The sequence below is a fragment of the Plasmodium yoelii genome (assembly GCF_900002385.2).
Source record: "Plasmodium yoelii strain 17X genome assembly, chromosome: 7".
Lineage (NCBI taxonomy): Eukaryota > Apicomplexa > Aconoidasida > Haemosporida > Plasmodiidae > Plasmodium > Plasmodium yoelii.
The window spans coordinates 1,050,369-1,064,364 of NC_036179.2; the positions used below are offsets into that span (position 1 = coordinate 1,050,369).

The 13,996-nt window shown below is 24.0% G+C and overlaps 4 protein-coding genes across 4 annotated transcripts; 2 read left to right on the top strand and 2 right to left on the bottom strand.

Annotated features, from left to right (window-relative positions):
• Positions 1 to 1,858: 1,858 nt before the first annotated feature.
• On the top strand, positions 1,859 to 3,019 carry PY17X_0723700 (uncharacterized protein; the record flags this gene model as incomplete). The annotated part of the gene is made up of 3 exons (XM_722488.1): positions 1,859 to 1,873; positions 2,011 to 2,868; positions 2,954 to 3,019. 3 exons carry the CDS (start codon positions 1,859 to 1,861, stop codon positions 3,017 to 3,019), a joined length of 939 nt encoding a protein of 312 aa, XP_727581.1.
• Positions 3,020 to 5,461: 2,442 nt separating this feature from the next.
• Positions 5,462 to 6,635, top strand: PY17X_0723800 (PIR protein; the record flags this gene model as incomplete). Its single annotated transcript, XM_022955612.1, has 3 exons — positions 5,462 to 5,476; positions 5,614 to 6,480; positions 6,570 to 6,635. 3 exons carry the CDS (start codon positions 5,462 to 5,464, stop codon positions 6,633 to 6,635), a joined length of 948 nt encoding a protein of 315 aa, XP_022811868.1.
• Positions 6,636 to 7,864: 1,229 nt separating this feature from the next.
• Positions 7,865 to 8,547, bottom strand: PY17X_0723900 (fam-a protein; the record flags this gene model as incomplete). Its single annotated transcript, XM_022955613.1, has 2 exons — positions 7,865 to 8,255; positions 8,417 to 8,547. The coding sequence occupies 2 exons, from the start codon at positions 8,545 to 8,547 to the stop codon at positions 7,865 to 7,867; spliced, it is 522 nt and encodes a 173-aa protein (XP_022811869.1).
• An 844-nt stretch (positions 8,548 to 9,391) lies between these two features.
• PY17X_0724000 (fam-a protein) lies at positions 9,392 to 10,934 on the bottom strand (the record flags this gene model as incomplete). Its single annotated transcript, XM_022955614.1, has 6 exons — positions 9,392 to 9,466; positions 9,663 to 9,896; positions 9,977 to 10,086; positions 10,256 to 10,325; positions 10,422 to 10,665; positions 10,804 to 10,934. 6 exons carry the CDS (start codon positions 10,932 to 10,934, stop codon positions 9,392 to 9,394), a joined length of 864 nt encoding a protein of 287 aa, XP_022811870.1.
• Positions 10,935 to 13,996: the final 3,062 nt, after the last annotated feature.

Here is a 13,996-nt window from a genome sequence, read left to right on the forward strand (position 1 = left end):
AATTTTTAGTAAAACTTGTAACATGCATCATATTTATTTTTATTCAAATCATGTTATCCAAATGAACTATAATAATAAATATTCATAAAATGTCGATCGAGAATCGATAATACAGCGTTATCTATAAAAAGCATTTTATGCATCTAACATTTTTAATAATCAATAAAAATATGCATATTAATAAAAAAATAAATTATAGATATATGTATACTATCCTTTTAATTGTCGATTATATTTAGTATAATTTTCTCCATTTCTTTATATTTCAATTAAGGTTTTAAATTCAAATAATAGAGATAGTTCTATATACATTAATTTATTTCCCATAAAGGCATAATATTATATTAATCACTATTAATTTTTAAATTTTATAACTTTGAGGTATAAATAAATTATATTTTAAAATAATTAAAAAAATAAAATATAAGTGTATTAATAAAATTTAATGTTATATTTTATTCTAATAATTATAAATAATATAATAGATAAAATTATTGTTATTATTATATAACTATACATATAATCTAGTTAAATACCAATAATTAATGTTGAAATATTGCCTTAGTGTGGAAACTTCATATAATTAAATATTAATATTATCGAAAAGACACATAATAATACATATAAAGGGATAATTTTTATATATTTGTTAAAGATTCAATTTTGGATTTGTAATTTTATATTCTAAAAAACTGGATAGAGAAAAGGATATAGACTTAATTAACGTTAAATGTCTTTCTATTATTCCATATTATCATTGTTTTGTCATAAAATTAATAAAATATAGAATTTTTAATAAATTATTTGAATGAATATACATTGATAACTATACAATAAAATGTATAAAATAAAATGTATAAAATAAAATGAATTATGTAGAACATTTAATGAATATTTATTTAATTTTATATATTAAAAGAGCAAATATATCTTATCTCTCTCCGCTTAAAGGAAAATGTAACAACCTAATTAAACATAGTTTTCTATTATATTTTAAAATTTGCATCAATAGTTATTTATTTGTTAATATTTACTAAGCATTATTTTAAAATCAATTTACATTTAAAGACTTATTTAATCTTATAAATACAGGTTCAGTGCTAATATTTGTTTTAAGGAATGGAAAATATGCATAAAATAGTTTATAAAATTGCCCAATAAAGAATATTTATAAATTGAAGTATATAGGAATAAAAATAAAGATATCGGCCTCATTAAAATGGATTATGAATTTATCTACATTCATTAAAAACAATATAAATTTATATAATTTGCATAAAGATGTAAGTAACATAACTTAATTTGAAAACACTATAATTTTAATAAAACATGGTATATAGTATTAGAAACAAGTATATAAATATTTAATATATTTTAAAATTTACTATTTATATACTTTTAAGGGTTATAGTAATAATGAATTTCTTAATTGTTTCGATTTTTGCAGTATATTAGTTTTTGGGAACCACTTATTAAAACAAAGGATATGATGTTGTTTATTTTCTATATTAAATCATATGTATAAGAGATATATTTTTAATTCGTTACAATGTTGCTTTAATTTTTATAATAATGCTCATATGAGTGTTATTAAGGATAAAAATTTATGTAAAATGTATTTATATACATATGGTAAAACATGTATTAAACACCCCCAAAACAAGATAATTTATCTAAATATCATAAACATATATATTGTTCTATATTATATTTAAATTGATATTACGAATAATAATAACATGTTTAACCACAGACAATTATATATTATGGTTCAATTATTTGTCATTTATTAAGCGTAAAATATATAAAATAATATGATGTTACATAATCTACATATTACAAACAAAATAAAATTACAATGGATAATCGCCTGGTAAATAATTTTTTTAATAAAATTTGCTTTTACTTATATTTTTCGATGTTATATTACCTATAAAATTCATTAAAATATATTTTATAAAAATTTTATTAACATATATTTTTATTATACTTTAAAAAAATTTTTTTTAGTGTGGAAGGTTTGATACATTGAGAAACTATTTACCCGATGAATCAGGCAAAAACGCACTTGAACTAAAAACTCTTAAAAATTTTAATAATTATTGCTCTAATGGAGGTTCAGGGGAAACAGAATGTAATAATGAGGTCGATAAAATTAATGGTGGATGTTTATGGTTGTTCGAGCAAAATATTGTTAATAGGATTAGTACTTTAAGTAAAGATTACTCTAAAGTGTTTATTATATACGTCATGATATGGTTAGGTCATATGTTAAACCTAAAGGATGTTAATGATTTTAAGAATATAAATGAATTTTTCACTAAATATAAAGAAAGCAATACGCATTATACTAAGTGTAATAAAGAAGGTAAAGATTGTAGTAATTCATTAAAAGAAAAAACGGAATATAATAATTTTAAGGAGTTCATAGAAAAAAACGAGTATTTGATGAATATTGGTATTAATGATATATCTAATTTTTATGATGCATTTAAACCATTATGTAAAATGTATACTGAACTTAATGCAAATGAATCAAAATGTGAGGAATGTTTAAAAAATGCTAAAAAATTTGTTGAAAAATATAATGAACTTAATGCTTCTGATATTGATGAAAATAGTCCTTATTATCAAGTACTGTCTACATTATCAAATGATTATAATAATTTTAAAAATTATTGTAGTATAAATAAAGTTGATTGTGATGATATTCCATCTCTTTCACCGATAAACACAACAAAGAAAAATTTACAAGGTTCTGAACTGAGTTTTGAAGATACATCATCAAGTTCGTCAATAACAAGCAAATTAATTCCAGTTTTGTCGATAATTGTTGCAATACCAATATTCTTTGCAATTGTTTATAAGGTAAATAATAAGGAATTAAAAAATATTATATTTAAATATATCCAAACGTTAACAAAAAACATATTTTATTAACATTTTATATTAGTATTCGTTATTTGGATTTCGGAAACGATCTCAAAAACAAAAATTAAGAGAAAAACTAAAAAAATAAAGAAGAAAACTGATCATTAATATATGATTCAAAGAGTTGTGACTATTTCAGGAATAGTAATAATGATTAATATATTTTAAGAAATTGTCTATTTCGAAGTAATTTTTGATCATAATTTTTATATAGCTTTTATGTTATGGGTCAGGATTGAGATTATATTTGTGGAACCCATATTTGGGTTAGGGCTAAGTATTATATCTTTATTTAATTTTTTATAATTCGAACGCTAATTAAATATGCGTATAATTCCGTATGTTTAATTTCGAGATGAAGTTAAAAGTATGTACTCCCAAAGGAGCATTACCATTAATATGAAAAGGGTTACATCACATTTGTTCATAAGTTATAATATATATAATTGTGTTCATTCCAATTTAATATGATTAAAATAAAATGTCTATATTGTATATATTAATTCATATTATGATATGTCATAATTGTCTATTATATAAAACTTGTTAATCAGGGGGTATACTAAATTGTGCGTAACACAATATAAAATATGTTTATTTATTTTATGAAAATTTTATTTATTAAAGCTTATAACTTGGATCATATTTGTTTTAAATTAATTATATTATGCCAACTGAACTGTAATAATAGCATTATATATGAGGCTGGATGTTAATTATAAGATGATTAATTTGGAACAATTGTCTACAATATAATATATCTTCAGGTTAATATGTATGTTTTTAAGATTAATTAAACATATTACCAATATATAATAGGTAATCATAAAATATCGATCGAGGTTCAACAACAATACCTATAAAAGATGTTTTATGCATCTAACATTTTTAGCAATACATAAAAATTACATTATAGATATATGTATATTATCCTTTTAACTTTCGATTATATATAGTATCATTTTATGTTAAAGTTTTAAATTCAAATAATATAAATCGTTCTATATACATTAATTTATTTACTATAAAGGTATAATATTAGATTAATAACTATTCATTTTAAAATTTTATATTTTGAGGTATAAATATATTACATTTAAAATAGTTAAAAGACGAAATATAAGTATATTAATAAAATTTCATGTTTTGTTCTAATAATTATAAATAATATGACAAAATAATGTTATTATTATATGCTTATACATATAAAATAATAAAATACTATACCAATAATTAATATTAAAATATTGTTTTATTGTGGAAATTTCATATAATTAAATATTAATTTGATCGAAAAGACACATAACAATACATTATATATTTGTTAATGACCCAATTTGGAATTTCTAGTTTTATATTCTAAAAAGCTAGATAAATATAGAAAATGTTAAAGACTCAATCAACGTTAAATTTCCTTTTATTATTCCATATTATATTATCATTATTTTACCATAGAAATAATAAAATATAGAAAATTTAACGAATTATTTTAATGTATATCCATTGATAACTATAACAATAAAATATATAAGATAAAAATAACTATGTAAAACATTTAGCGAATATTTATCTAATTATATATATTAAAAGAACAAATATATCTTATCTCTCTCCTCTTAAAGGGTAATATAATAACCTAATTAAACATAGTTTTATATTATACTTTAAATTTTAATCAGTAGGTATTTATATTTTATATATTTACTAAGTATTATTTTAAAAATAATATGCATTTAAAGACTTATTTAAGCTTGTAAATAGCATACTAAGTACGGATTCAGTGCTAATTGCTGTTTTAAAGAATGTAAAAGATGGTAAAATATATTATAAAATTACCCAATAAGGTATATTAGAATAAAAATAAAGTTATATGATTCATTAAAATGGATTATGAATTTATTTATATTAATTACAAATATTATAAATTTATGTAATTTGCAAAGATAATGGAACATGCAGCATAATTTGAAAATACTACAATTTTAGAAAAAATTATATTATATAGTATTAGAAACAAGTATATAAAAATTTAATATATTTAAAAAAATGACTATTTACATACTTTAAGGATTATAGTAATAATGAATTTCTTAATTGTTTTTATTTTTGCAGTATATTAGTTTTGGTGCACCATTTATTGACACAAAAGTTATGACGTTGTTTCTTTCATACGCTAAGCCATAAATATAAGTGTATACTTTTTAAATTCATTATAAAACCTCTTAATATTTTATAATAAGATTATGTAGAATGTTATTAGTAATAATGATTTTATGCATAAATTGTGTTATTTATACATATTGTAAAAAATGTATTCAGGGTACCCCAAAATAATACAATTTATCTAACTACCATAAAATCATATATTATTCCATATTATCTTTAAATTGATATTAAAAATGATAATAACATGTTTAAATACAGACAATTTTATATTAGAGTTTAACTAGTTTGTCATTTATTAAGCGTAAAATATATAAAACAATATGATGTTACATAATCTACATATTACAAACCAAATAAAATTAAAATGGATTATCGCCTGGTATGTATTTTTTTTAATAAAATATTCTTTTCATAATATTTTTCGATATTATGTTACCTATAAATTTCGTTAAATTTTATTTTATAAGAGTTTCATTAACATATATTTTTATTATACTTTTTTAAATGTTTTCTTAGTGTGGAAGGTTTAATACATTAAGGGCATTTTATCCCGATGAATTAGACAAATCTCCAAGTATAAAATTTCATAATAATGGGAAAATTAAGAATTACTGCCCTATTGAAGATTCAGGAAATCAAGAATGTAAGACTGATCTCGATAAAATTAAGGCTGTATTTTTATGGTTATTTGAACAAAATATTATTAGTAGGATTAGTAATTTAAGTGAAGATCAGCCTAAAGTGTTTATTACATACATTATTATATGGTTAAATTATATATTAAGACTAAAGAATGTTAACGATTTTAAGAATATAAGTGAAATTTATGAAGCGAATATAAAGAATAATACAGATTATATTAATCATGACACATGTGCTAAAGATTGTAATATTATATTAAAAGAAAAAACGGAATATACTGATTTTAAGGAGCTCATAGAAAAAAACGAATGTTTGATGAATATTAGTATTAATGATATATCTAAATTTTATGATGCATTTAAAATTTTATGTAATATGTATATTGATTATAATGGAAATAGTTCAAATTGTGAAAAATGTTCGGAAAATGCTATTCAATTTGTTAAAAAATATAATGACCTTAATAAAGATTCTGGTATTACTGAAGATAGTCCATATTATCAAGCATTGTCTACTTTATCAACTGATTATAATAATTTAAAAGATAAATGTAACGATATATCACCATTCCCATCGATAGAAACAATAAAAATTCATGTAAAAGGTTCTGAACAAAAAATTGAACAAACTCCTGCACCAAATTCTGAAGCTACAGCACAAAGTCCATCGATAGGAAACAAGTTATTTATAGTTTTATCGATATTTGCTGCAATACCATTTTTTTTGGGAATTGCTTATAAGGTAAATAATATAATATTTAAAAATTATTTTCATTATATATATGTAAAAGTTAACAAATAAATCATATGTTTCTTAACATTTTATATTAGTATTCGTTATTTGGATTTCGTAAACGAACCCAAAAACACCATTTAAGAGAAAATTTAAAAAAATAAAGAAGAAAATGGATAATTAATATAAGATTCGAAGAGTAATGGTTATCTCAGGAATAGTAATAATGGTTGATATATTTTAAGAAATTGTCTATTTGAAAATAAATAATTTTTGAACATAATTATTGGGTCTATAAGAATAATTAAATATTATGTTCAATAATATATAATGTTATATATGTATAGTTATAATATTTTTATATTGTTTTTTCACAATTTTTATATAGTTTTTATGTTGTGGGTCAGGGTTGAGGTTTCGTTTATGGAACCCATATTTAGGTTAGGGTTAAATGTTATATTGCATTTAATTTTGAATAATTTTTTATAATTTGATAACATTTATTAGTTTAAAGATTTGTTTTAAATATATATATAAGAAAGAAGTTATTAAAAATATGTATAGGAGAAGTTGGATTTTTTATGATTTCTAATCAGTCTAAATATATAAGAGAAAAAGTTAGGATGAAAATGACTATCAAAAGGAATAAAGTAATATATTTTGACAAACTATAAGAATTGCATTTCGTGTTAATATAACTTATGGTAAATCCGATGAATTATTTACTTTTTGTATTTTATTGTTATATTCGGGGTAAATGCATTTAAGAACTCTTCTTATACTGTATCATAATTTCCTATTATATAAGAAGTGTTAATTGGAGTTTAAGATTATATTGATGCATTCTTACCACAATATACAGACATTTGGTTTATTTGATTGGTAACTGTATTTATTAAATGTTATTATTTTATTCCATGGTTATTTGAATTTAATTTGTAATTCGTATCTGAAATGGTAAAATGGTTTGTATATGAATGTATAAAATTATAATAAAACGGGTTTTAATGCATTGTTTACGTTATAATTTAAAATATATGTCAGTTTATTTTTAATATCAAATAAATTGTTACGATTATAATAGACAATCAAAAATATGGATATATAATATATTTAAGTTATATTCATATTAGTATTAATTATTTGGATTGTGTAAACGGTTTGAAAGTGAAAATTTAAGGGAAAAATATAAATAATAAAGATAAAAATTATAAGTATATTGATTTTCGGATGGTGATTGATATATTTTATGATATTTGTATATTGATAGAGAATTAATTATTAAGAAGTTTTAAGTTTTATGATAGTAATAAAAGTACGAAAGAAAAATTTTTAACAATAAAAAAGTGATCGAATTAGTATAAAGGGGAATAATACAGAAACTGTAATTGAATTATAGCATTGATTTCGTCACAAAATTAAATACATTGAATATATTTGAATACAAAAGGAATGAGAAATTACATACTAAATAGTATTTTTTAAAACGAAAAAAATGGATATATATATAATAATGATTATTTAATTTGAAGTTATTTTTATATATTAAATATTGTTTGGTATTTGATAGGCTAAAGGGAGATGTGATGGTAGGATGAAATCTTCTAATATCGATATTTCCAAGTTTCTTAGAATATATAGTTGGGTTTCCATCTTCTGGAGAATAATCGTCTATACGAGTCTCTGAAAGTTTTATTAAAAGTTCTGAAGTTTGTATTGTATGATTTATTGGTACTAAAGCTTCACCAATGTCTTCACATGGTAAGTTTGTGAATTCCTCAAATCTTGGATTCGAAATATGATTGGTGAAAGTGAGATTATTTTTAATGCATAAAAAGAAAGAAATGAATTTATATAATGGAAGTTGGAATATTTAATGATTATGAAGGGGTTTGACGAATATGGATATTTATATTATATGTAAATTTTTTCGATATTTTCATACATTGTTTTTTGATGGACGGGATTGACCTTAATAGTAACATCTGTATCATGTTCGGTTGCAAATGCTACATTTTGCGTATATCCTGCGAGACTTAAAAGTGCAAAAGTAATCTTAATATATTCTTTATTCATTTTTGGATTTGATAAGTAAAATGTTTTAAAAATTGTAAAAACAGGTTATATAAGTAAATTTAAGATATAAGCAAAAGGATGTCCAAGGAATTTATAAAAAATAACATACACAAATTATAGACCAACCCAAATATTATGATTTTAATTTTGATAACATGTTATATGTTCATTTTATGAATATTTTTATTTAACTAAACTGCTTATTTTCATTCTACATTTATGTTTTATTTAATAGTGTAATTTCCCAACGTGATGTTACACTGATAGGAAAATGAATCAACTATTATCATATATGTTTATATTTATGTTATATATTATTTTTTATATGAATGGATGTGAACTTGTTTTTTAAAGCAAACAATGTTTTAGTTTTTTATAATGTGTATAAAATACATTGGTGTTATATGCTTTGTATAAGAATGTAAAAAGTCATTACGTATAACATAACATTTGTATTGAATGACTCTCACAATTTCATTAATTTCATTACAATAAAAGTTATTAAGATCAAATATCACTTACAAATAAAGAATAAGTGATGATAGTATTTGGAATACAGAATCGTTTAAATATATGGGATATCCCCCCAAATTTTAGCATATAGATGATGTCTATGTTTGTAGACAAAAAAGAGCGATAACTATTAAATGAAAGAAATCTGACAAACAAAAGATCTTCATAAGCTATAACAGTTCTATTGGTATTATTCAAAAAATTAATACATATAGATGCATTATAATATTAAAAGACATAAAAAAAAATATATAAATATTTTAAAAACGGAAGAATATATTTTATGATGGTAATTTAAAGCGATCATTATGTATGGAAATAAATCGTTTTATTAACAAAAATTCTCTAATATACGGTGGTGAAAAATATATTTAAATATATGTTTATTTATGAAATGACAAACAATCTAAAACTTTTCCAATAATACATTTTTGTTAAATGGAACCATGTTCATTATTCTAAGAAAAAAAACATAAATGGATGATTATATAAAATGTTAAAATTTTTTGCAAATTATAAATATGCACATTTATTAAAAACAATATGTTTTTAAACAATTGTTGAAATAAATTATTATTTATAAAAATTTGTATACCGTTTACAGAGTCGACATGGGTGATATCAATATATTTTTTTTTTTTTTCAACAATGTATCCATTTAAGTTAACAAACATTTTTTTTAATTCTCCATTTCTAATATCATCTTCAGAATCAATTTCAGTTTGGAATAAATTTGCACTTTCTACTATTTTGTTTTCAAAATATTTCTTATTTTTACGGTTGTGATCAATTATATTTGCTGAAGCCATGACAATCATAGTTTTGTTTTTTGATATCTACAAAATTAATAAAAGTGTATTTGAATAATACGAAAAATATAATTTATAATGAAATAGACGAGGAAAGTTTTCCTTACTTGAAATATTGCAGCGAAAGCATAAAAATATTTCTCACGAGACCACGGCCATTTTTTGAAACGTTGTTGTATCATTACTAAATTTGGACCATATACACGGACAATTTTTCCTAAAAAACATATTATAAAATTGCATATATATAATTAAAATATCATGATTTTGAAGATATGGGAAAGAATAATTAGTATCATATAACAATGGAAATAATAAATCACTAAATGTCGAATAAATAGTAACAATATTATGTTAATTTGCCTAATTATTTATGTTTTGTATACTTTTAGCCGAGGTTGGATTGAAAAAATTTCTACCATTGGGATTCCAAAACCTGTTTAATAATTCATTATACTAATGGAAGTAAAGAGAAACATATGTATATAAATTATAATCATTTTTTAATTTCAATTTGGTTTATAACTTTTAATGTTGTTCTTTAATTGATACCTTATTCGGATTTTTAATTATATATTTAACTTTTTCAACTTCTGTATTTTTATGTTTTTTTTTATAAAAATCCATATCATAACGAAGATATGTATGATATAATACATAACCTTCATTACTTGTAGCATGATATTCTAATTGTTTGAAAGCATCGCTCATAAAATTGTACGCATTTGTAATTTCTTCGGAATTGGTACATAATAGGTGCTTGTTTTTTTCATATATTCCTTGTATATTATCATTTCTAAAAATGAACATATTTTTAATGCGTACAAAAATAAAGGTATTGTATTTATATTATAATATTGTTGCAAAGACGTACATTTATATTTTCATAATGAAATATGTAATGTATATTATATATATTGTAGTATTTTCTTACGCAGGATACGATTTTTTCGATTTCGGTTTTGTATATTTGTTCGGAGCAAATTCTGTTGCAAGGGTTTTATTATTCACACATAGGTAGATACTTAAAAGAAGTAAAACAATTTGAATATAAAACTTATTCATTTTTGAACTTTACAAACAAAATATTAAAATATATATAGTATTTTTTTAATTAAAAATTATCTCGAAAAATAGTACAAATATAATTCAAATTAAAGTAAACAATTTTCTCCAATAAAGCATAAAAAACAAATATTTACTTAAAAAAATACAAATTATTATTTAAACGGTAAATGTATGCTTTTATCAGATTTATAAGTTTAATATATTTTATATTTAATTAATTTAATCAAAAAACGACATCAATAACAAGCTTTCATAAATAATAAATATCAAAAATATTTTTATTCACAATCTCATAATATTTAAAAATAAATAACTTTAATTATATTATATAAATGACATTTTTAATAATAGGATTATGAATACGAAAATTTTATATTTTTATAATTGATTAAATTCAATTTAAAATATATAAAACATCTCATTACATATGGAAATGCACATATATTTGTATTAATAAATAAAATATCATAGTAATATAAATATTATATTAAATAATTAATTTAATATTAGGAATGCAGTTAATTCTATTATTATTAATACTACTATAATGACAATATTTTTACTTCATAATAATAATATGATAAAATTTATATTATGATTGTACATATTGTGTTATTTTTTATCACTTTTAATACAAATTTTACAAATTATATTTTCCTAGCAAGATTGTTAATTTTATAAAAATTATTTTTGGTATTAATATTGTCTCCCATGTTTTTTTATAAATTAATACAAATTATAATTTTCCTTTTAATAATAAAATAAAGTATATATAATGTTAAAAAAAATATAAAAAATTTAATATAAAAATAAAATAATGAAACATAAAATTGTAAAGTCAAGAAATATATACACATATGCATATATATAATTAATTAATTTTTTAACTCTAATATCCTTGATGTCGAGATGTTCACATATTATAGGTCATGGTTATTTTTATAAATTATATTTTTATTACTGAGTTTACATTTTGTGTTATGGTTCGGGGATATTGTAATTTCATTTTTTATAATTTTATAATATTTTTGCTTTGTAAACGTTGATTAAAGGGGTTTATGTGGTTTAGGGTGTCAGGTTTAGAGTTATATTGAATTATATATATCATAGTATGCTCATGTTATGAATATTTTTATTTAACTAAGCTTATTATTTTTATTCTACATTTATGTTTTATTTAATACTATAATTTCCAATGTGTTGTTACAATGGAGGAAAATGTATAAATTGTTATCTTATTTTGTTTATATTTATGTTATATTTTATTTTTTATATGAATGGATATGAAATAGGTTTAGGTTTAGGGTGTAGGGTTTAGAGTTAAATTTAATTATATGTATCATAGTATGCTCATGTTATGAATATTTTTATTTAACTAAGCTTATTATTTTTATTCTACATTTATGTTTTATTTAATTCTATAATTCCCAACGTGGTGTTACAATGGTAGGAAAATAAATAAATTGTTATTTTATTTTGTTTATATTTTAGGTTTAGGTTTAGGGTTCAGGGTTTAGGGTTCAGGGTTTAGGGTTCAGGGTTCAGGGTTCAGGGTTCAGGGTTCAGGGTTTAGGGTTCAGGGTTCAGGGTTCAGGGTTCAGGGTTTAGGGTTTAGGGTTTAGGGTTAGGGTTCAGGGTTTAGGGTTCAGGGTTCAGGGTTTAGGGTTCAGGGTTCAGGGTTCAGGGTTTAGGGTTCAGGGTTCAGGGTTTAGGGTTCAGGGTTCAGGGTTCAGGGTTCAGGGTTCAGGGTTTAGGGTTCAGGGTTCAGGGTTTAGGGTTCAGGGTTCAGGGTTCAGGGTTCAGGGTTCAGGGTTTAGGGTTCAGGGTTTAGGGTTAGGGTTCAGGGTTCAGGGGTTAGGGTTAGGGTTCAGGGTTTAGGGTTCAGGGTTCAGGGTTTAGGGTTCAGGGTTAGGGTTCAGGGTTTAGGGTTCAGGGTTTAGGGTTAGGGTTCAGGGTTTAGGGTTCAGGGTTTAGGGTTCAGGGTTCAGGGTTTAGGGTTCAGGGTTTAGGGTTCAGGGTTTAGGGTTCAGGGTTCAGGGTTTAGGGTTCAGGGTTTAGGGTTCAGGGTTCAGGGTTCAGGGTTCAGGGTTTAGGGTTCAGGGTTTAGGGTTTAGGGTTCAGGGTTCAGGGTTTAGGGTTCAGGGTTCAGGGTTTAGGGTTCAGGGTTCAGGGTTCAGGGTTTAGGGTTCAGGGTTTAGGGTTCAGGGTTCAGGGTTTAGGGTTCAGGGTTTAGGGTTTAGGGTTCAGGGTTTAGGGTTCAGGGTTCAGGGTTTAGGGTTCAGGGTTTAGGGTTTAGGGTTCAGGGTTTAGGGTTCAGGGTTCAGGGTAGGGTTTAGGGTTCAGGGTTCAGGGTTTAGGGTTCAGGGTTCAGGGTTTAGGGTTCAGGGTTCAGGGTTCAGGGTTCAGGGTTTAGGGTTCAGGGTTTAGGGTTCAGGGTTCAGGGTTTAGGGTTCAGGGTTCAGGGTTTAGGGTTAGGGTTCAGGGTTTAGGGTTCAGGGTTCAGGGTTCAGGGTTCAGGGTTTAGGGTTCAGGGTTCAGGGTTCAGGGTTTAGGGTTCAGGGTTCAGGGTTTAGGGTTAGGGTTCAGGGTTTAGGGTTCAGGGTTCAGGGTTCAGGGTTTAGGGTTCAGGGTTTAGGGTTCAGGGTTAGGGTTAGGGTTCAGGGTTTAGGGTTCAGGGTTCAGGGTTTAGGGTTCAGGGTTCAGGGTTTAGGGTTCAGGGTTCAGGGTTTAGGGTTCAGGGTTTAGGGTTCAGGGTTAGGGTTTAGGGTTCAGGGTTTAGGGTTCAGGGTTCAGGGTTTAGGGTTCAGGGTTTAGGGTTCAGGGTTCAGGGTTTAGGGTTCAGGGTTTAGGGTTCAGGGTTCAGGGTTTAGGGTTCAGGGTTAGGGTTCAGGGTTTAGGGTTCAGGGTTCAGGGTTCAGGGTTCAGGGTTTAGGGTTCAGGGTTCAGGGTTCAGGGTTTAGGGTTCAGGGTTCAGGGTTTAGGGTTCAGGGTTTAGGGTTCAGGGTTCAGGGTTTAGGGTTCAGGGTTTAGGGTTCAGGGTTCAGGGTTCAGGGTTCAGG